This window comes from Ursus arctos, unplaced genomic scaffold, assembly GCF_023065955.2.
Source record: "Ursus arctos isolate Adak ecotype North America unplaced genomic scaffold, UrsArc2.0 scaffold_12, whole genome shotgun sequence".
Classification (NCBI taxonomy): domain Eukaryota; kingdom Metazoa; phylum Chordata; class Mammalia; order Carnivora; family Ursidae; genus Ursus; species Ursus arctos.
In genome coordinates, this window is record NW_026622786.1 from 7235612 (window position 1) to 7257450 (window position 21839).

At 44.6% G+C, this 21839-nt stretch overlaps 1 protein-coding gene across 1 annotated transcript; it reads left to right on the top strand.

Moving 5' to 3' along the window:
* Nucleotides 1–6091: 6091 nt before the first annotated feature.
* REG4 (regenerating family member 4) lies at nt 6092–21156 on the top strand. Its single transcript, XM_026483776.3, has 6 exons — nt 6092–6181; nt 8678–8852; nt 11318–11415; nt 14681–14818; nt 16399–16504; nt 20096–21156. The coding sequence occupies exons 2-6, from the start codon at nt 8786–8788 to the stop codon at nt 20161–20163; spliced, it is 477 nt and encodes a 158-aa protein (XP_026339561.1). The 5' UTR covers nt 6092–6181; nt 8678–8785; the 3' UTR covers nt 20164–21156.
* Nucleotides 21157–21839: the final 683 nt, after the last annotated feature.

Below are 21839 nucleotides of genomic sequence, written 5' to 3' on the forward strand. Positions count from 1 at the left end.
ATCAGAAAGGATGAATCCCCACCATTCACATCAACATGGATGGAACTGGAGGGGATTGTGTACTTCAAGTCTTTGGAAATCCCACGAGGAGAAAAGTGCCATCCATGTCACAGCAGCCACACTAAGGATCGATCATGTTCATTAGAACACCACCTTTTCCCGAAGAATAGAGTGTTAAAAGACAGAGAGGGCCAGTAAAGTATCCTCCAGACTAAGAAGTCACTTTAAGGCTGAAAAATGAAGCAAGCCACTCCATATTATTTATACAGTTTTATTTAGGGTAACTTACTGCCAGGGGGTAGCCAGCATGCAGACAATCTAAGCAGTATGAGGCCATTCTCTGTCTCCACTCTGCCTCATTTGGACCTCAAGCCACAGCTTGTATAAAGCAAGGGGCATGGCAATAAGGCCACAGGGGAGTTATCTGGAGCAGCGCCATCTGTGCACCAGAGGGGAGAACAAGATGGAGTCAGTTTTGTCAGCATGCCTACAGAAAGTGTCCGTGTTTTTATAATCTGATATTTTTAAAAAGATTTTATTTATTTATTTGACAGAGAGAGAGAGAGAGCACGAGCGCACACAAGCAGGTGGAGCAGCAGGCAGAGGGAGAGGGAAAAGCAGACTCTCCACTGAGTGGGGAGCCTGATGTGGGGCTCAATCCCAGGACCCTGGGATCATGACCCGAGCTGAAGGCAGATGCTTCACAAGCTGAGCCACCCAGGTGCCCCTATAATCATATTGATTAAGTCTTCACGGTGTACTATGCAAAACTCCTTGCATTCATTATCTCATTTAATAGTCAAAACTTACCTATGGTAGGGCGCCTGGGTAGCGCAGTCATTAAAGCATCTGCCTTCGGCTCAGGGAGTGATCCTGGCGATCCGGGATCAAGTCCCACATTGGGCTCCTCCGCTGGGAGCCTGCTTCTTCCTCTCCCACTCCCCCTGCTGTGTTCCCTCTCTCACTGGCTGTCTCTCTGTCACATAAAAAAAAAAAATCTTAAAAAAAAAAAACTTACCTATGGTAGATGTATAATTCATACCTGAATTTATTAGTAAGAAAATAGAGTATTCTTGAGCCTAAGTATCTACCCAAAGACCTCCAGCTAGTCGGTGGCAGAGCCTGGTGAGAACCTGAATCTTGATACCAAAGGCCGTGCACTGACACTGGCTTGCCTTCCTCCAAATCCATTATCTGAGTTAGAAATGCTGCAGAAATCATCCACCCCAATGTTATTATTTTGGAGATAATTAAGAGGCCCACAAAGGACTACGATTCTCCCACATGTGAATGCCCTTCTCATTGAAATCTGAATCATTTTCTTTGGGTGGTTTTAATCCCTTATTCTGTGATAAATCACAGCACAGGAAATAGTATCAATAATTTTTGATTTAGGATGAAAGTATTAAAAGACTGACAATAGTCAAGTGTTACTGAGGATGTGGAGCACTTGGGACTCTTGTACATTGCTGGTGGGAGTGTACAATGGGAAACATTTATCACTTTCTAACAATGCACACCCAATGCATGAGCCAGCAATCCCACTCCAGTACTCTTGGAATGAAAACATATATTCACCAAGAGGCTAACAATGTTTATAGCAGCTTTAGTCAGAAGCTGATAATAGCTAAAATGTCCATCAATCAAGAATGAGGAATCATAAAAACAATGACCTGTGTTTTATTTATGCAATGGAGTACTACTAGGCAATAGAAAGAGCAAATTCACACAGGCAACAATGTGGAAGAATCACAAAAACACCAAGTCAAGTGAAACAATCCGGACATAACAGAGTACATATTTTATTCACATAAAGTTAAAAAAGGAAAAGGCAAGACTAATCTGTAGAGTGTCCCTCACCTCAGCGGGAGGGACAAGAGGGAATTTCCCGGTAATGGGAATGTTCTATATCCTGATTTGGGTTATTGTTACAGAGCTCTATAGATTCATCAAAATCCTTCAAGCTTAATATGTAAGATGTATACATTAAACCTAATATAGTAACATCATAATTAGAAAAAATCTTCTTAGAATGCAAAACAAAACACAATTAAACAAGGAATTTGGCCATAAGGGGAATACATTTTCACCTAGTCATCTTGAAGATGTGATATGGCAAGACCCAAGAGACGAGAAACAAGTGGATAGTACAGTGGAAATAAAATGACTTGAAGAAGAAGAAGGAAGGAAAGAAGGAAAGGACGGTGAGAAGAGGAAGTTTTGAAGCCACCAGAATTCCAAAACAAAATGAAAAGATAAATGAGAATGACCCCAAATCACATGCTATTGACCATCTGAAACAATGCAGAATTACATAAAAGGTAAAATCTCTTCCCTTTTCCTGTTCCCACCTCATTTTCCAGGGTAATCACAGAGAAATGCAGTTTGTATGCTTCTTCTAGGCACATAAATACATACACACATAAATATCTGGATAGCTTTGTTCTTTTACAAAAATGGGATTACAGTCTACATATAATACTGTAATTTTCCATTAATATTGTATGGTGAAATCCTAATAAAATAAAAGCAAACTAAAACCTTAGTCTGATAAGGTCTTTGTGAACATGACATAATTTATAAATCTCTTGGGAAATTGTAGAACAGTTTATATAGTAGTTTAAAAAATGGGTTTGATATTAGACAAACCTGTTTTTAAGTCTTTTGGGCATACAACAATGCCTCACTACCCCTCTCTCTCTCTTCTCTCGCCCTCCCCTCCCCTCTCTTTTTGCCCCTTGCTACCAAATTGCATGTTTATTGCTCAAAAGCAGAACTGTTTAGATATGTGTCTTATGCTTCCATCCTGCTAATCAATACTCTTAGGGTCATACTTTCCACTCCAATCAAGGGAATGTCTACGAAGACAACAGTTCCCAAATGAATTATAGGGCCTGGTATAACAATCTTTTCACACCTCCACATATGCATCTGTAAAATATGTATGTTTTCAGATAATAAGCCCAATCAAGTCAGTGGAAATCTTTAGAAGAAAGTATAGGAGATGGAAGATAACATACATTATACATCTTCCTTGTGTCAAGCACTGTCCTGGGCATTCCGATGTATTGAGTTTGGTCCAGCAAACACATTTTGAGGACCACCTAAGCGCCAGATATGCAGATAGAAATGGAAAGCCATATCCCTGTGCTTGAGAAGTGGCACCCGGTTGAGAGCAACAGGCCCATAAACAAATAATTTCTATACAACAAGGGGAATGGTATTACAGAAGGGGCAGGTTTAGGGCAGGGTTCCTGGAGGAGACAAGCCTGGGTTGAAAGCACTGAAGGACGAAGAAGAGAGTTAGTCGCGTGTACAGTTTTCAATTTACATCTCTGTGCCATAACTACCATCGTGCCTCTTGAGCAAATCAGCTGATGCTTTCTAGCTGGTAGAGCTTTCCACAGATATAGATAGTAGATTTCCTAGGAAATGAGGAGATGGGGAGATTCCTCTATGCCACCAGTCCCCCACATCAGGGCCGAGTGAGTGGGCAAAAACTCACCTATCCTCAAAGCAGGAGTTTCTCCAGACTAGCTATAAAAGTTAATGATCACCTCCTCAAGTGACTCATTTCCTCTCTCCTGTTGATACGACTGGTCCAGTATCATGGGATGTTGCAGGGCTTGTCTGTAGCAGTGTTCATGGTCAATATCTCTGTCAAATATAAAAGGATTAAGTCTGAGACTAAAAATTTGCACACTATGGGGGCGAAGAAGAACTCGTCCACAGTTGGGTTTTTTTTTTTAATAATAAGTAATTTATGCTGTTATCTTAAGATTTAGAATTGGAAAAAATTTCAAGACTTGCCTTCTTGTTACAGAGTTACTTCATGTTTTTCCCAAAAACCTCTACCAGACTTCATTTCTCACATTCCCCTAAAGCATTTTTCTTTAATCTCCTTCTCACACTGACCATTCCATTAGGTGCTCCCCACCACACTGCCCCTGCCTGGCTGAGGTTCTTTTCTCATGCTGATCTAAGAGTATTGAGATGCTTAGATGTCAAAAAATAATTGACCCTTTCAAAAAACTTCTAATAGGCATCAACAGTAAAGTAGAAATTGTTAAATCATTAGCTAAAATGGGTACAAAGTGAGTTGCTGCCATACCAAAGCTGGAAACGATTTATTCTTGACTTCAAATGAAGAAGCAGTGAGAAGCTCTACTCTTTGACTCAGAATGGCGTTAATCGGTCATTTGAAGAGGAAGGCAGAGGGATCACAGCCATCTGAGCTTCAATCAGGGAAACTAGAGTCAGAAAACTGTGGATATGACAAAGATTATTTACTGAAGTATAACCTAGGTGTCAGCTTGGAGATCAAATTGAATTTGACTCAAATCTCGGCTGTAGTTTTCCCCACAAACTCCCCACAATTCCTTCAAGTTCTTGGTACTTATTTCTACAAAGTTTCTCTGTCTCTAAGCTTCTTCAAAAATAGGAACAATTTCTCTTTTGTTTCACATTGATCTGTTTTGATAAGAAATCCTCTCCCATTTTTCTTGATTTCACTTATCCAGTATGGTAGCCACTAACCACATGTAGGCATTTACATTAAAATGTAGTCGACAAAAATTAGGCTTGTGATTCAGGCATCAAAGAAAAAGAGAATCATTCAGGCCTTGTGTTTTTCCCCAAAGCATCATCAGAATGCAAGAGGTTCTCTAAAACACACTTTGTACACCATGGAAACATGACTTTTTCCTGTCCTGCCACAGATGTATACACAGGCTAGAAAAAGCTGGTGGCAAAGCCTGAGTAGCATTGTAAAAAGAACCTTGGGTTAAGAGGAAGAAAGCCCAGCCTTTGATACAAACTTTACTCCAAACTAGCCGTGTATTGAGTCAGTCCTGGTGTTTCTCTGGGCCTCGGGGTCCTTACCGGTAGAGCAAAAGCACAGGACTTGAGAAATATCATTATCCTTCCCAGCCTTAACATTCTAGACCATTGAGGTTGAATAATCTCTGACACCTTCAACATAGTTTAATTTTTCGTTACCTACACCAGAGAAAGAAATTGTGTTGCCTTTCCAAATAGGCTATTTTCTTGATTAGACTTTGTGATTCAGGAAACAGAGAAGGCCTGATGTCAACGTCCAGCTCCAACACTGACCAGCATTATGACCTGACTGAGCAGGCTCTCTACTATCTCTTAACATCAGATTTCTTCCGTGTGAAATGGGGGTACATGTCCTACATCACACCCAGGGATTCTGTTAGGAGCTCATGTAATGACTCAGGTGAGAACACTGCATGGTAAAATATTGTATCAGTGTAAGCTATTTTGACATAATTGCCCTGCATTAGCACAAGATTTCAGTGCCTTGTTCCTGAGGAACAAGGAGAAGGAGCTGAAACAGGTATTTGAGGAATGGAGTGCATGCTGAGGGGGATGGAGTTGGTGCCTTAAAGAGAAAAGTCTGTATGGATCCCTCAAGCATACCACAGGGGTGCCTAACTTCCCAGTCTTGGTAGCAAATACTTTCTGCAAAGATAGACATATCCTGATTCTCCAGAGTTGAAGTGGGGCATCCTTATAGAAAGGAAGGAGAAATAAAGGAAATTGACAGTAGAACGGGATAAAAAGATTGACAGAAGGGACGCCTGGGTGGCTCAGTAGGTTAAACGTCTGCCTACGGCTCAGGTCTTGACCCCAGGGTTCTGGGATCGAGCCCCACATTGGGCTCTCTACTCAGTGGGGAGTCTGGTTCTCCCTCTCCCTCTGCCTGCCTCTCCCCCTGCTTGTGCTGTCTCTCTCTCTCTCTCTGTCAAATAAATAAATAAATAAATAAATAAATAAATAAATAAATAAAATCTTTAAAAAAAGAAAAAAGATTGACAGAAGAAAAAGTAAATCCAGGGAGAGAAGATGAGCTTCTAACAAATTACAGGATGTTGTCAGTTTTGATAAGGTGGGGTGGGAAGGAAAGACTATTTACAAACAGGGAGGGATTCTCTCTGGCTATCTGATTCTTTCTCAAGCCTTGTCTCACACATTCACTTTGACTGCAGATAAGACTTTTATGGATGGATTATTACTTCAAGCAATACTGTTGTTCTATGATTTAAACAAAGGTCATATAATTCCAGAAGCAAGAAGATATAAGAACTCAAGAGACTGCCTGGGATCTCTCAGGACACCGAAGAAGGCTGGGGTCCTCAAAGCCTTGAGGGCCAACCAGGTAATCCTCCACCCGGTTGAGGGCAGAAGGCTTTCTTTGAACATCTGTTTTCCTTTACCAGCTTTTCACTGGGTCAGAAATGACAAGCTCTGGGTCTAATGATGTTAGTCATGCTTTTTGCTGCTGTGTTTTTTAACGTGACCTACGCATTTCTTTCTTGCCTTGTTATGAAGAGTGTTGCCTTTGGTGTCAGCGTTGGGTTAAATCATGGCCGTGAAATCTAGCAGCTGCGAAACTCTGGGGAAGTTCCTTAATCTCAATGAAGTTTGTGTCTTCATGTGTAAAATAATGGTATCTACAAGGCAGCCTAGTTTTGATTAGATTAGGTGACATATGAGCATCCAGTGAATGTCAGGTTGTTAAGATCCACCTACAGATTATTCCAAAAGATGTTGTACCTCCCTTTCCCCAGACAGTTTGTTGGACAGAGAAGTCCTTGCTGTTTGTATTTTAAGGGGGTTGCAGGACATTGAACATACCTCCATCACCTTTGGAAGGGAGGTTCATCAGAGAAGCGCAGGGTTAATGCAATGATGTAAAAGGTTGTGGGAGGGGTCCATCACAATCTTCACCTTTTGGTTTCCTTCTTTATTCACACTGTGTCAGAGCACTCACATGGACCTGTGTATGGATCCAATCTTCAGATTGTCCAGGAAAGTTTGAATATTATGTTCCATCATTCCCTTTAAACAATCTATTATTTGATAGTTAGAATACATATTCCAATTTTTGGATCATAAAGTATGCTCAAGGGAAGATTCAATGAATTACTCATCCTAATAATTATTTGGGGAAAAAAATCTTAGACCCAATCTCATACTTACGCTAAAATAAATGCCAGATGGGTGAAAGTAAAAGAGAATGTGGGTAGATATTTTAATCTTATGTGGATGGTAATGGCCCATTTTTCTGATATAAATTCCAAATGTTATAAAGGAGAGGGTAAATACAATAATTTTTGAAATTTTCAGTGTGGCAAAAGATATAAACGAGGAGAAATACAAACTGGGAAATATTCTTAGTAATATATGAAAGACAATAAATGCACAAAGAAAGTCCTTACAAATTCCTGAGAAAAAAGATAATCAAACAGAAAAAATGTGCAAAGCTGTAAACCAAAAATTTACCAAAGAAATTTAAAAAGCGAATCAATCATTATATAAAAAGATGTTCAACTTCTTTTTAAATATTTTGACGAATTTTAAAAATTACTAATTTAAGTAATTTAATTATGAATATTTAAAAATACTAACCAGTGAGATTTTTCTTTATTATGCCAAAATTAGCAAGAAAAAAATGAACAGCTGTTCCTTGAAGTTTGGGGGAACCAGCATTGCTGTCTATGAGCTATTATTGGAATGTACTGAACAGCCCATTCAGAGAGATTTTAGCCAAGGGTATCAGTCTGACAGCAGGCATGTTTCGTCAAGTCACAGCCCTTTGTATGTGCATTTACACAAGGGGAAGAAGGTTCATTACAATCAATCAGTTTCTGAGAAACAAAACCAGGTAACAGAGTTCTATGACTCGATTTATATAAAATAATACACAAACCGAAAGATAGATGTATGTAGAAAGATGTCTATAAGCTATTCACTAAATTGTTTACCTCTGTGAGATAGAATTTACTTCCTAGTTTCTAGTTTTTCACGGATCCTTTAATAATTCATGTGCTGTCTGGTGGGGGAGAGATAACAAAGTTATTTTCTTTAAAAAAAAAAAACCAAAAACACAGTTATCACTGAAGCGTGAAGGAAAGAGGTTTGCCCTAAAGTCAGGATATCTAGTTGTAGCTGTGTGACAAGGAGCACACCACTGCATACCCATAGACCTCAGGTCCTCTCATCTGTAAAATGTGGGTATTGGACCATATATGCACTTTTAATTCTAACATAGACAAATTCACCCTTGTGACTGACTTGATTTGATTGAGGTGACGGCATAGAAAGTCCATTACCATCCCATCTGTGAGAAAGCTTGCCTTAGGCTCCCTCTGCTGGTCCACCTGAGAATAGCCGGAGCAGGCTCTTCCAATAATACTAAATGCCCCGTCCAGACTTTTTTGTTTTGTTTTGTTTTTTTATTATATTATGTTAGTCACTATACAGTACATCCCTGGTTTCTGATGTAAATTTCGATGATTCATTAGTTGCGTATAACACCCAGTGCACCATGCAATACGTGCCCTCCTTACTACCCATCACCAGCCTATCCCATTCCCCCACCCCCCTCCCCTTTGAAGGGATAAAGAAAGGGGGGTAATCAGAAGGGGGAATGAAGCATGAGAGGCTATGAGCCCGTCCAGACTTTTAAACTCTTCAGCTCAGTACAGTTACTGGACCAGAGGACTTGCAGGTGAATTAAATCTTCCTGATCGCTACATTTAGCTTGATATTCCCTTTATGGTATAATCTGGGTTTAGCTAGAAAAATATGTTTTCCTCTGTATGTGATTTGGCATCTAAATTCCTAGGTCTGTCTCACCCACTGTGTTCAGATTGCAGATCCAGGCAAATCCAGGAACTTCGAGGGAAAATTCAGAAGATCTCTGAGACCCTTATAGGAGAGGTTTCCGAAGCATTTCTGCTGCCTGGGGAAGAGGAAGATGGCTCCCCAAAGCATGTGGCTGCTCCTACTGCTGAGCTGTGTAGCCAGCACTGAAGTCCTAGCTGGTGAGTATCAGTGTTCGCGCAGCACACTGACACAGCCATCAACTTGCCCCACAAAATGTTAGGTGCTGCAGGCAATAGATGTCAAAGACAGGAACGAAAGACAGGGTCACATGGTAAAAAGTGCAAGGACTGTAGAGTCAAACAAATTCTAACTTGTGTGGTTGTGAGCCAAAGTTAAATTATCAAATGTATGTCGGTTATGAAGGGTGGACTTTTTGGTGAAGGGTGGAGATGATGTATTGAAAGCACCTGACACCCAGTAGTCAAGTGAGAGCCATAATTAGAGCTACCCAACGTTCATGCATCGTTTTCCCATTTGAACATACCAGGAGTTCTGGTTTGCCAGGGACTTCAGCCTCATTGGAGAGATGGCTCCTACACCCATGTAGACCCAGCATCAAGTACAAAGTAACATGTCAACAACGTGAGAATCAATACTGATCTTCCAGTGGAGAAAGCCGGGAAGAAAACTGTACACATGAGCTAAGAATAAGTATCGTAGAATATCTGAAATGGAAAGAAATGAAATGAGGGCACATCTGGCATAATACTTCTGTTTATGAGGAAGATGAGGCCCGAAGGAAGTGGAGACTCGCCCAAGATCACATAGCGAGATTACGTGATGTTCTGGCTCCTGGTCTGGGGTGGCTCTCCTAGTCCCATGTGGCTCCATGAGGAAAACCATGGCTGAGCATGTATATAACCTGGCACTCCTCCCACCAGGGAATACTTTGGCCAAGGGGGGATGCACTGGCAGGACAAAGAGAAGCAGGGTTCTTTGGGCACCATGTTGGTGTCCGTGGTGCATGTCTGTGGTCCTTGCCTTAGCCTACCTTTGATATGTCCTAGGGCTCAAAGGCTCTCCACCCTCCACCCCATGCCAACTGCCAGCCACCAGCTCTCTCAATCCTTATGGCTGCTTGGGACCTGGCGGATTCAGCCACTTTCTCCGACCCATGCTAGAGTGTGAAAGACTATGGGAGGCAGTCCCCAAGCCTTCCTGTGGAGCCAACTAACCAGAGAGTTAGCTCCCTGCTGTTCTGGTTCTTGCTTCCCTGCAGAGACTTGAAATTCACCCAAGCTAAAGCCAGGGAGTGAGAAACCAGTCACCCTACTCTGGGTCTTCACCAAAGCTCTCTGGTTCCTGTCCCCCAGAGGAGGTAGAGCCAGGACACTCCCACAGGTCATTCCATTGCTCTTCCATAGATCCTCTTCACAGCTGTAGAGACTTTCTGGGGTTGCTGCACAGGAAGATCCAGCTGGATAGGGCTGCGGGGCCGAGTCACGACAGCCCTTCCGTGCTAGCCTGCTAGCCAGAGTGGGGAGCTTATCTAAAAGCATAGGAGGCCCCTGGGGGATGAAAGAGAACAGGAGAATGGGGCGAACAAGGGACAGTGGTGTCATCTGAGTGGGGAGAGAGGAAGTGCTTGCTATGTGACAACAGTAGTCTGTGGACATCCTCTAGGAGCAGGAGGAGCCCCGCACTGGTGTCCAGCCCTGGAGCGCAGCCACAGGGTCACAAAGCCCAAATGTACCAGCCCTGCATTCCCTTCATCAGGCCCCCTGCATTTCCAGCCATCTTCTGGCTTCTTGAACCTTTAGATCTGGTGACGGGGCCCCCTCACTAATCAACTAGCAGGAAGAGCTTGTGCCTCTCTCCATCATGGTTTCCTTGGCTTCCAGGCCTTGGTTCTCCTTCTCCTTTCCACCGTGCTTGCCTGAAAGATGCCCTCAACTTAAGGCAAACCTCAGTGCTCGCTCTCGCTGTGCACAGCTTGTGAGCTTCTGCCCCCATGCCTCTGCTCACACACTCTCTTGGCCTAACATGTCCCCTTGCTACTGACTTACAGCCCAGCTCGCCCATCTTTGATTCTGTCCAAGTTGTCATCTAACATGTCCTGTGTCCCCCTGACCAAAAACACCACTCCTTCCTTGTGATGCTGAAAACTGCCGATTTATGCCCTTTGTCCACTGTGGTGCTGCCTTGAATTACGGCTGTTTGACCTTATGACCAAAGTGGGGATTCTGCCGGTTGCTGAGTATGTCTGCTCCAATTGTGCATTCCGTAACTGGGGAGTTAATTGCAGGGTGGTCTGGGGGTCCAACCAGGTCCGCTGTGAAACTCCTAGCTAAAATTCCTTGGCCACCTGGCCTCCATAAGCCCCTACTCTTACAGACCACAGTGATGTTTTGAGTCTCCTGGAGTTAGTGTCAGTTCAGAACCAGTATCCAATAATCCTCAAAAGATCTGATTGTATCCTTTTCTCCAATGCACAGTTACCCTTATAAAGGCCATAGTTCCCTTTGGAGAAGGCTGGGAGAAAGATTAACAGTATAAAGTTTTGGCAACATAGCAGGATCCTTCCTCAGGGCACCCAGCCTCCCCATCATTCTGGAAACTGACCAGTGTGGGAAGTGATTGTATTTGCCATCCTGACTTGTGATTGCTTCTGATGTCTGTGCAGACATCCTCATGAGACCCAGCTGCGCTCCTGGATGGTTTTACTACATGTCCAATTGCTACGGATACTTCCGGAAGCTGAGGAGCTGGTCTGAGGCCGAGGTAAGAAATCTGGCCCCGTGCTTGGATGGGTATCTCTAAAGGAGGGGGCCACCCAGAGCTGCAGGTCTTGTGTGACTCAGAATTAAGGGTCCTTCCTGGGCATTCTGAGGAGTCACCTGGCTGCTGAAATGGGAAGAAGACGGTTGTGTGTTCCACTCATTCAGTTCTCAAAGCATTGATGGAGCATGTGACGGACCCTAGATGGGCCGTGAAGATGTAAGAACAAGCAAGAAACAGCCATTACCGTCAAGGAGGTCACTGTCAGTAAGAAGGACAGAAATCCACAAATAGGGGAATAAGAAGATAAAGACCTTATAGAATCACTGAATGGCTGTACCCGATTTACCAGAAAGAGCAGTGTGCAGACAGGCATGGGGCATGGTCTTCAGAACCTCCTGACAGAAAGCGAAGCAGTCTAAACAAGTGGAAGCCTTCACCGTCTACACCACCCAACAAATGTACTGGTTTTGTTTCACTGAGGTTTTGTTTAGAAGATACTCCAGTGGCCACTCCACCTCAGAGGAGTGTGGGGAGCCCATGCTGCTGTTTCTCTGGGTTGTGGTTGTTTCATTGATGTGACTGGTTGGGGGCGCCTTACGGGGAAATGTGTGTGATCTGGGCCCAGAATAGCCTCAGAACTCTGTATATAAATACTTCAGCAATGATGGAGCACTTACCAAGTGATAGCTCTTGTGCATACAAAGTCTTCTCTGGCCTTAAAAAGTGCAGGAATTGTGCAAGATTGTGACATTTAAACAGAACGTTTCAATGCAGCGTGAACATGAGTGACTCTCCCAAGATTATACCCAGAGTAACTAGTGGAACAAACCCAGGGAAATCAGCCCTAATGCAATGCTTTCTGGGCTGATGTGGGTGATAGTTACAGAGAGAGAGAGGAAGAAAGAGAGAGAGAGAGAGAGAACACTAAATGAAGAAGGTGTTTCCCAGACACTGTTCTCTGAAAGAAAGCAAGCTGATGGAGAGCAATGAAGGTTTCCTCAATTCTTGAGAAGCAACTGGAAGAAATCTTGCAAAGCCACCTGTACTGCTTGTCTCCAGAGATTCCAACACGAATTCTGCCAACACAAAGAGGAAGATACCTGGGAGACTTTGGAGTAATAGAGACCTGAGTTTTAATAATGACCCTGCCTTACAGAGTTAAGCTGTACCTCACTTGCCTGGTTTCTTGCTTTAAAATGGGGATGACACTTTGTCCCACGGACTTCTCAGAAGAATTCATTAAAATAACTTGCAAAGAGCCTATGGCACATGCTGGGTGCTCAGTTGAGGTTCTCAAGGCAAAAACAGTCCACAGAATTGATTCGGAGCCTTAGCAGAATTAACCGGTTACTCCTGAACAGAATGCAGAGAAGGCGCTGGGAAAGGATCCAACAAAAGTTTACCATGGCCACTGCTGCTGCTTGACTAGTGGCCAGTATTGAGGGTCCGTCTTAGTTCTCGAGAGCCCTGGTATGGAGGGCTCGTGAAGATGACGGGTAGATCTGATCTCGGACATGAGAGGCAGAGAGGTCTGAGTTCCAGGCCAGTTTCCTCACTACCAGGAGTGGGAACCTGGAGGAAAAGCTCACTGAACCACTTGGAGCCCGTTTCCTCTTCTGTTCCAGGAATCCCTTGTGAATGGTACTCTCACTAAATGTTGACTGGCGATCTGGCTTCCATGCCTCACAAGTTTGAAAGTCAGATGAAATTAGGGGTCTGGAAGCATTCTGGTGTTGTGAAGTGGTGGGTAAATGGGAAGCCTGCATGAACATTCAACTCTATCCACATCTCGTCATGAACCCGATACTAGAGGGAAGCATTGGAAGAGCAACCACAGCCAAAGCCATGTTTTTATTCAATTAAATTGTATTGCTTTACCATGTAGGCAGATCCTGTAACACAACCCCCAAAGAGCATAAAATAAGTATATATCTATACGTAGCTATAAGATGTGTATACATAAAAGTTTGTCTTGTTTAATTGGACAGTAAGCTTCCGGTTAGGGAATGGTTATGCCGCATCTTCCATCCGATACCTGAAACAAAAGATGATTATCACTGTAACCGATAAGAAAAATCCAGATCACATTCTCTTGCATAGGAATGAAGGTAGCATCTTTGAAGAACAAGAATTTGGGATAAAAAAACACATATAGCAGTAAAACAAATTTGGGTCTGGAGCTGAGAGTTTTAAAAGTTGCAACAGAGCCGATAGTCATGCTCACATACCAGCCCCTAGTCTAGTTTAACTCGGATGAAGACACTCAAAAATCCAACTAGATTAAATCCTGTGGCTACCGCTGAGGAAAAGCAGACAGGCACATTCATCTAGAATCAGAAAGTCCCGAACACGGGATCTTCACTTCTAAACCAACATCCGAGGAGTCTCCCCTCTCCTGGAGGAAGCATCACCGAATTTTAGACAATCCACACTATTCCTATTTGGTACCAAATAAAGATAAGGTACAGAGCGCTGTTTATAATTTATAGTGTACTGTTCTTGTGCCATATAGGGCCAGCCAGAATAATTTAAAGTAAAACGGACATCGAACTTGGGAGTTACGCAGACCTGGGCTCTATTCTTGGGCAACTAAGTCTAACACCCTTTTCTGATCCTGCATTTCTCCACCATCAACTAAAGATGGGTCCTACTTCCTGAGACTGGCGTGAGGATTCAGTGGGCTAGCATGTGTGAGGCGCTCATGATTTTGGAGGTGCTCCGTGACGAACACCACCGTGCTGTACCTGTTCTGAGACGTATCCTGTTCACGTCTGAACGCCTCCAAAATCAGGTGTTCCCTTAGATAAAATAGCAGTGATCTTTTTCTCTCTTTCTTTTTGACATGAAACAAAGGGCACATTTTATAACCAGTGATTTCTTAGACTTGTTGAAATGCAGAATTAGAATATTATAATTATAGCCATTATTGCCTCACACAACTCCCTTGTGTAGCAGAATAATTATTTCTTCGACTTTACTGAGAAGGAGTGTGAGCCTCAGAGAGGCCACGTGACTTGTCAAGGTCACATACAGTAATGGGATGCAAGACCAGGAGGACCCCAGGCACGTCCACGGACCCTAAAGCTCACAACTTTGCCTCGAGCAGCCTCTTCTTCTGAGACCCCACCTCTGGGGATGGGCGGTGTCGTGGGGTGTAGACCTCCATTCTGGAGGAGGTGGGGCTGTGCACTCCATGTTGCTTCGTGCACTAGGGTTCTGGGGGGAGGACTATGCTTTTAAAACTTCAGAGATGTCTTGCCCACAGTTTGAGTGTCAGTCCTACGGAAACGGAGCCCACCTGGCATCTCTCCAGAGCACAGATGAAGCCACCATGGTAGCAAAGTACATAACTGGCTACCAAAGAAACCAGCCTGTGTGGATCGGCCTGCACGACCCAGAAAAGGTAACCTCAGACTTGGCCCATAGATGCCCCCTGGGGAGAGCTGGATAGATAGCCCTTAGTCTGGGAAACGGCCTCCAGCCCTACTGACAGGGGCACAGGTCCTGAACCTCCTTCAGTCACTGCCTCCAATCCATAGAGGCCAAAGCCTCAAGCTCTGGGTCTCACTTCTGGCTCTCAGTGGAGGAAATTATTTCAATGGCATCATTCTATAGAACTTCTATCTAAGTAAAGTCCTCCCAAATCTTAGAACACCAAATTACTGGCTTTTCAGAGCCTTAAAAAAAGTTGTGTAAGTATATATACGTATATACATACGTATATACATGTATATATACATACATATATACATGTATATATATACACATATACATAAATATAATCACACACACACCTGCTAGGGACCAGCTTAATTAAATTCCATTAGATCTTGAGTTAAAGTTGGGAACTTTCAGCCAAGTTTTTCCTAGATGGTATTGCGTTTTTTATGTCATCCATGACTTTTTTCACTAGGCCTTCGTTTCACTCTCCATCAATACCTCATTGTAAAGAATGGCATGTGTGTGGGCTGGTTGCAGAGGTCTCTATGTGGGACCTGCAGTTTACAGATTCTTTGTGGGGCTTCTATCATTAACCCAAACAAACATAAGAAACACAAGAAGAGAACCCCCAGGCTTTCTGTTTCTTGACAAAACTTTGCCATAGATGTTGCCAATATTTTATAAAATTATACATTTTTATGTATTCACATGCTATCAATCAGAACTCTCTTTCAGAGTCCAGACAAATATTTACAACTGTTTATACCAGATTTGTTTTGGTAATTTAATTTTCTACATTCATAACTGAAGAAAGTAAATAGCTCATAAAATCCTTTAAAAAATTGTGCAATGTCTCTAGTTATCAAAGAAATGCAAATTAAAATAGCAATATAATTTGATTTATCAGATTATCATACTTTTGCTTTCTCTTAATGCATAATATTTTTAGGGATATAAAGAAATATAAAGAAAGTCCCCAGTAGATGGGGACTTAAATTCCTACAGTTGAAAAATGTTTGGAAAGTAGTTTGGTCATGCATATCAGTACCCTCAACATATTGACGCCCTTTGACCCCTTCATTCTACTTCCGGGTTTCCATCCTAAGAAAATAAGTTTAAGCACAGAAACAGCTCTAGGAACAAAGTTGTTCATGTCAGTATTCTTTCTAATGAGAGTACGTTGGAAACAATGTAAACATCATCAACAGAATTAAGGCAAATTTTAGTATATTATTACCATTTAAAGATGTTTAGAAGCAAGAGGCACAGCTGAAGAGGTATTTTAAAGGTCACCACATATGTTAGCACATAAAAATACTGTGATAGAGAAAAACGTTTACACCAGAAGGAAGTACGCCAAATTGTTAGTGTTTTCCTCTCGGTGATTAAATGGGGTGAGTTTTCTATTTTTCATTCCGTGCACATTTCTGTGCCTCCCCAGTTTTTGCAACGACACATTTTTATAAGTTTCCAAGGTGCTGGAGGGGAGCGCCCGGCCGTGAGGCCTGCAGGTGACTGTCCTCCTTCTCTGGTCACTTGCAGAGGCAGCAGTGGCAATGGATCGATGGAGCCTTCTATGTATACAGAAGCTGGGCTGGCGGGTCCGAGCATGGGAACAAGTACTGTGCGGAGATGAGCTCCGAGAACGGTAAGTTCTCATGCACCTCACCTTGCCTCTTCCCAAATCGCAGCTCCTGCCCTTTACCTGTAAGAGCAAAAAATGGAACATCTGCTCCCCATCGCCCCATCCGCACCAGCAACTCTGTTTTCTATGGGACAGTGGCCTTGCCACAGACATGGTGTACCAACCTTCAGTCGGCTGTGACCATTTTACAGTCTTGGCCATACCCATGACTGTTCAGTTATTTACTTAACATGTTCTTGAAATCCACTCACTTTCTCACTTAAATACGCTTATTTTTAAATCTTATTATATTCACACCGTGAGGGAGAAAGATGCCACATTTTGGGAAACCCAGACTACCAGGTGCAAATATGTGAGACCCCTGCTGGCTTCTTGAGAGTCAGGGTTCCCCGGGAGCCCTGCGGACCTCCTCTTGGCCTGCATTCTTCCCTCTTGTTTGTTTCCCGGAGTTTTGTCCCGGAAGTGCAGGGCCCAGAACCTCAGGGGCAGGCTGCATACAGTCACGTGAGTCTCCTTGTTTCTCTTGTCTGCTTTCATTCCTTGCTTTTTGAGCCAATGAGGTAGAGTTTTCGACCTTTGTACCGATGACATTTGGGCTGGATAATTCTTCGTTGTGGGGGCTGCCCTGTTCATGGTAGTTTTAGGACGCCCTGGTCTCTAATCATCAGATGTCAGTAGAACCACCCCTCCCCCACCACAAGTTGTTTCCACCAAAAATATCTCTAGACATCGCCAAATATCCCTTTAGGGGCAAAACTGCTTGCATTTGAGAACCACAGCAGATAAGTGATGTGGAAGATCTCCGCTATGAAGCAAGAAAACAGAATATTAAAGGTAAAGAGGCTACTCAATGCCAAAGACAACATCCCAGTGGGTTTAAAAGGCCCCAAGTTGTCACCAGGACACCCCTCTGAGGCAGGAAGTGAGTCTGGGAAAGGCCTGGACTGAGGACTCAGGGACATGAGGCAGGGTGACTGTCATCTGAGGAATAAAGCTTATAAGCACAAAAAAGAGCAGGAAAACTTTCCAACAGCAAAGGATGAATGGTAGACGGAAGGCACCAACTCTGAGGCCAGGTCTAGACCCTTCACGCTACGAGGGTTTCCTCACAGACAAAGGAGGGACTTCTCACAGACTTGCAGAGACCGCAACCACTGCTGTGAACAGCTCAAGACAGCCAGATGGAAGGAACACAACTGAATCCATAGGTAGAAGCTAACAAAATGTGGATTTTTGTCTAAATTAAGGAAAAAATTTTAAACAATTAGCACTACCCAAAAATCGAATGGGCCACCCCTAGGAAGTAGTAAGAACCCCATCACTAGAGTTAACCAAGCAAAAGTGGACATTGTAGCTGCTACAGGTGTTAGAAGAGAAGCTCCAAGGCACATGGAGAATCGATTGAGGAACACTGTAAAAATACAAATTCTAGGCAACACTTTGGACCTATAACATCCGAAGCTCTAGGGCTGGAGGCCAGAGCAGCTTTGGGGAAGCCATGGACCGGATGCCCTCCAGAGTCCTTCCCCTGATCCTGAGATTTCAACAGGACCAAGTTCTCAAACACAAGTCTTTCCCGTCGGTCCACGTTCACAAGGGCACGTTCCCAGGAATGGAGCCACTTGTGTGGAAGCCGGAAACCTGACGTCCCCCTGAACACACCAGGTCTTTCAGAATCTCTTCCTTTCCTGGGGTCACTCAGCCCAGCTCTGAGCCACCAGAACACAGGTGCTCAAGCCAGAAAAGCACAAGGAACACAACAAGGATTAGTGAGAAACTGGTAGAAGATAGAATTTTAGAGAACCTTCCCTTGGCCCCATCAGTGTCATTTTATATTTGTGTAACAGATTTAGCCCCACCAACTCGGGGGCTGAATTGCTTCTTTAAGACACCAAAGGTATAGTACTAATGGACCAAAACACAGTCACACGCACACATACTGTGTGTGACTGGACTCGTTCCTCTGTTCCATCTTTTTAGAAGGACCCTCCCAGGGCATTTTGTCTGGTTGGTTCTTCTCTCGCACTCTCTGACTCCATTTCTGCACCACAGCGGCTCTCTTGTGACTCTCTGGCAAACCGCACTTCCCGCGCTTCCTGACATTTCTCTTGGTCCACTCTGACACATTTAATAATGATAACGAGGGTGCTATAATTTAAAGAGAAATTTCATATTCAGTGGAGTTGGGGTCAAGACCATGGGCTCTGCATTCTGAATGCCTGGGGTAGGATTCCATTCCTCCATGTAGCTGTGTGACCTTGCACAGTTTTCCTCCTTCTCTGGGCCTCAGTTGCCCCTCCGTAAAGACGGCAAACCAAGAGGACGAATCACGTGAATACGTAGCGGTGAGGTGCTTATCCCAGTGCGGGTTAGGCTCACGGTTCTCGCCACCTGGAGGGAAGGGCTGTGGTCCCTACACACACCTCGCTGGTGTTGAGGAAGGGAGGAGGCACCAGGGCGGGACCCGCAGGTCAGAGCCAGGCAGACATCCAGACGCGGCACTCTGTTGCTCACACCGCACGGTGACAAGTGACTCCATGCACGGCAATAGTTGGACCTCTCCTCAAAACCATTTCAGTTTCAAGAGACCACCTCCTGGGGCACCTGGGTGGCTCAGTCATTAAGCGTCTGCCTTCGGCTCAGGGTGTGATCCCAGGGTCCCGGGATCAAGCCCCGCATCGGGCTCCCTGCTCCACTGGGAGCCTGCTTCTTCCTCTCCCATGCCCCCCTGCTTCTTTTCCCTCTCTCACTGGCTGTGTCTCTCTCTGTCAAATAAATAAATCTTAAAAAAAAAAAAAGATCACTTCTTCCTTGCTCTAGATCCTTCTTTGTAAAGGGATGGCCTGCGGGCCATGACTGGCTCGGCAGCTTCCAATTCTTTGACCTTCCAACAGGTGCTGCTTAGTTCCTCAGCTGTGAACTCTGGAGAAATCACCCTCACAGCCTCACAGCACCCTGTTTCAAGCACAAAGGACCCCACTTTCTGTGGGTTCATGTCAAGCTCTGCCTTCCCTCCAAAGGAATGCTGGCATGGGGCTACAGCAATTGTGTGTGATGTTTAAATTATTTTTCTTTCTGGTAACAACGTTAGTTCCGGTATTAGTGTCTGGTTTTTCAGAGGGACAGAAGTTACAGTTTGAATTTGCAGAGAGACAGATTTCTTTTAAAGAACTGGCTCATGCGATTTTCGGGCTGGCAAAGCTGACGTGTGCAGGGCGGTCCAGCGACCAGAGACCCCACAATAGCTGATGTCACAGTCCTGGGCCGGGGGCACTTTGGACGCAGAATTCCGTGCTCCTTGGGGAAACTCCAGCTTTTCACTGATGGGATGATTACCCATATTATGGAGGATAATCTGCTTTACTCAGAGTCGACTAATTTAAATACTAACCACAGCTAAAAAACAAAAAAGCCCTTATGGCAGCATGTAGGGTGGCATTTGACCCAACACCTGGGCACACGTCCCAGCCTAGAGGACACATGAAATGAACCATGGCAGTACCTTCCCGGCGGTTCCAAGCAAAACACCCAGGTAGCGCGGGTCAGTGCAGGACAGAACTGGATAGATGTGAACGTCTGCTTCTTTTCTTCCAGATTTTTTAACCTGGAAGAGCAACCACTGCAGCAAGCGCCAGCACTTCTTGTGCAAGTACCGGCCGTAGAGCGAGCCTGGAGGCGGTGCCCACGCCGTGCGCAAGCCCCTGTCCTCTCCCTCTGGGCGTGCCGCCTGCGTCTGCTCATCATCTCGGAGTCGCAGCCACTGATGCTCATGAGGCCCTTACTGCACTCACTTCTTTAGGTTTATGAGCGCCAGGTCCTCAGCCCTGGCAGATGGTGGCTTCTAGCTCTAAAGGTCAGCCCGGGATCTGTCTCCACGGTCTTCTGCTTTCCTCCTCCTCACCTCCGGCTGTCGCGGAGGAGGGAGGGGACTGATGAAGTAGCCGGGTGCTGGGGCGTCAGGGGTAAAGGATTGAAGACAGGAGGAGGAGCCTCAGGAGTGAGCCCCCAGCCCCTTCAGCTTCTGCACCCTCTGCCCTTTCTCTAGTGCCCACACCCTCCTGCTCAGACACCTGCTTAGTTTTCCTTTCACTGTCTCCTTTCGGGAATGCTTACCAGTAAGGTCCCTATTAGGCTGACGTGGACCATAGATTCCAGAGCCATCGCTTAATAAATAGCTGTCTGCAGAGAAGATTGCTCTGTTCTAGTTCGGTAGTGATGGGAATGAAAAAGTGAAATAAGACTCAGAAAACATACCCGTGTGTTTCTTCATCTCTTTCTTCCTAGTCCCTGCCTTTCCTCAGAATAGCCCCCCCCCCCACCTCACTGCAGCCCGGGTCTGACTAGAGGAGAGAGGGAGGCGTCGTGCCTGGCCAACCTCTGTGTGAGGGTGAGTGGGTGGGGGTTATTTATGTGTGAGTGCAGAGGCTGACGAGGGAAGACACAAGTCACAGCGGTGCCCTGGTGCTGCCTTGGGCTGACATCCCTCTCTCCCTAGCCACTAACAACCCCATCACCTTGCTCAAGTCTCTCTGCCTGATGACACCTGAGATCCCTTATGAGGTGGTTGCTCCAATACTCAGGAGGTAATTTTTCCCTCATACAGATTTGTGACTTTCTAGGTCAGGAATCTACTTGGCCATGTAAAAAGAAATAATATGGACTTGACAATTACAGAATATGTGGCTTTGGTGTGATCACATTTGCATTTCTTAGAAGCACCAGAGAGGAGAGGACATGTGGCCAGGCCATGCAGTTGAGGCTGGGTGGATGGCCATTGGTTTCCCGCACATTGCTCTGCCAACCAGTCAACACAAAATCTACTACCCGAACCTGAGAATGCTCCCCTATGACCTTAGCAGGCTGAGACCAGCTGTCACATGTTGGCTCAGAGGAGAGTGCAATGAGGAGAAGGGAAGTGAGCAGGTAGAGCACTGGCTCTCTCAAGCCACTCTCCCACTTCTTCCTCCCTTCCCCCACACCCTTGTCACTCTTTTGGTAACCAAAGAGGAAGACATCAGAAATAATGTGTTTCTTTTTCTCCTTCTCCTTCTCCTCCTCCTCCTCCTCCTCCTTCTTCTTCTTCCTTTTTAAAGATTTTATTTATTTATTTGAGAGAGAGAGAGAGAGCACAAGCAGGGGGAGGAGCAGAGGGAAAGGGAGAAGCAGACTCCTCACTGAGCAGGGAGCCCAATGTGGGACTCAATCCCAAGACCCTGGGATCGTGACCTAACCCGAAGGCAGATGCTTAACCGACTGAGCCACACAGGCGCCCCTGTGTTGCTCCTTCTAAGGATGAAAAAGCTTATTAACCCAAAGGATAAATGTCTTAATGGTGGAA

Coding starts and splice junctions, on each gene's coding strand:
- REG4 (XM_026483776.3), top strand. CDS start 8,786: ATGGCTCCCCAAAGCATGTGGCTGCTCCTACTGCTGAGCTGTGTAGCC. Junction 8,853..11,317: donor CAGCACTGAAGTCCTAGCTG/GTGAGTATCAGT, acceptor ATGTCTGTGCAG/ACATCCTCATGAGACCCAGC. Junction 16,505..20,095: donor GGAGATGAGCTCCGAGAACG/GTAAGTTCTCAT, acceptor CTTTTCTTCCAG/ATTTTTTAACCTGGAAGAGC.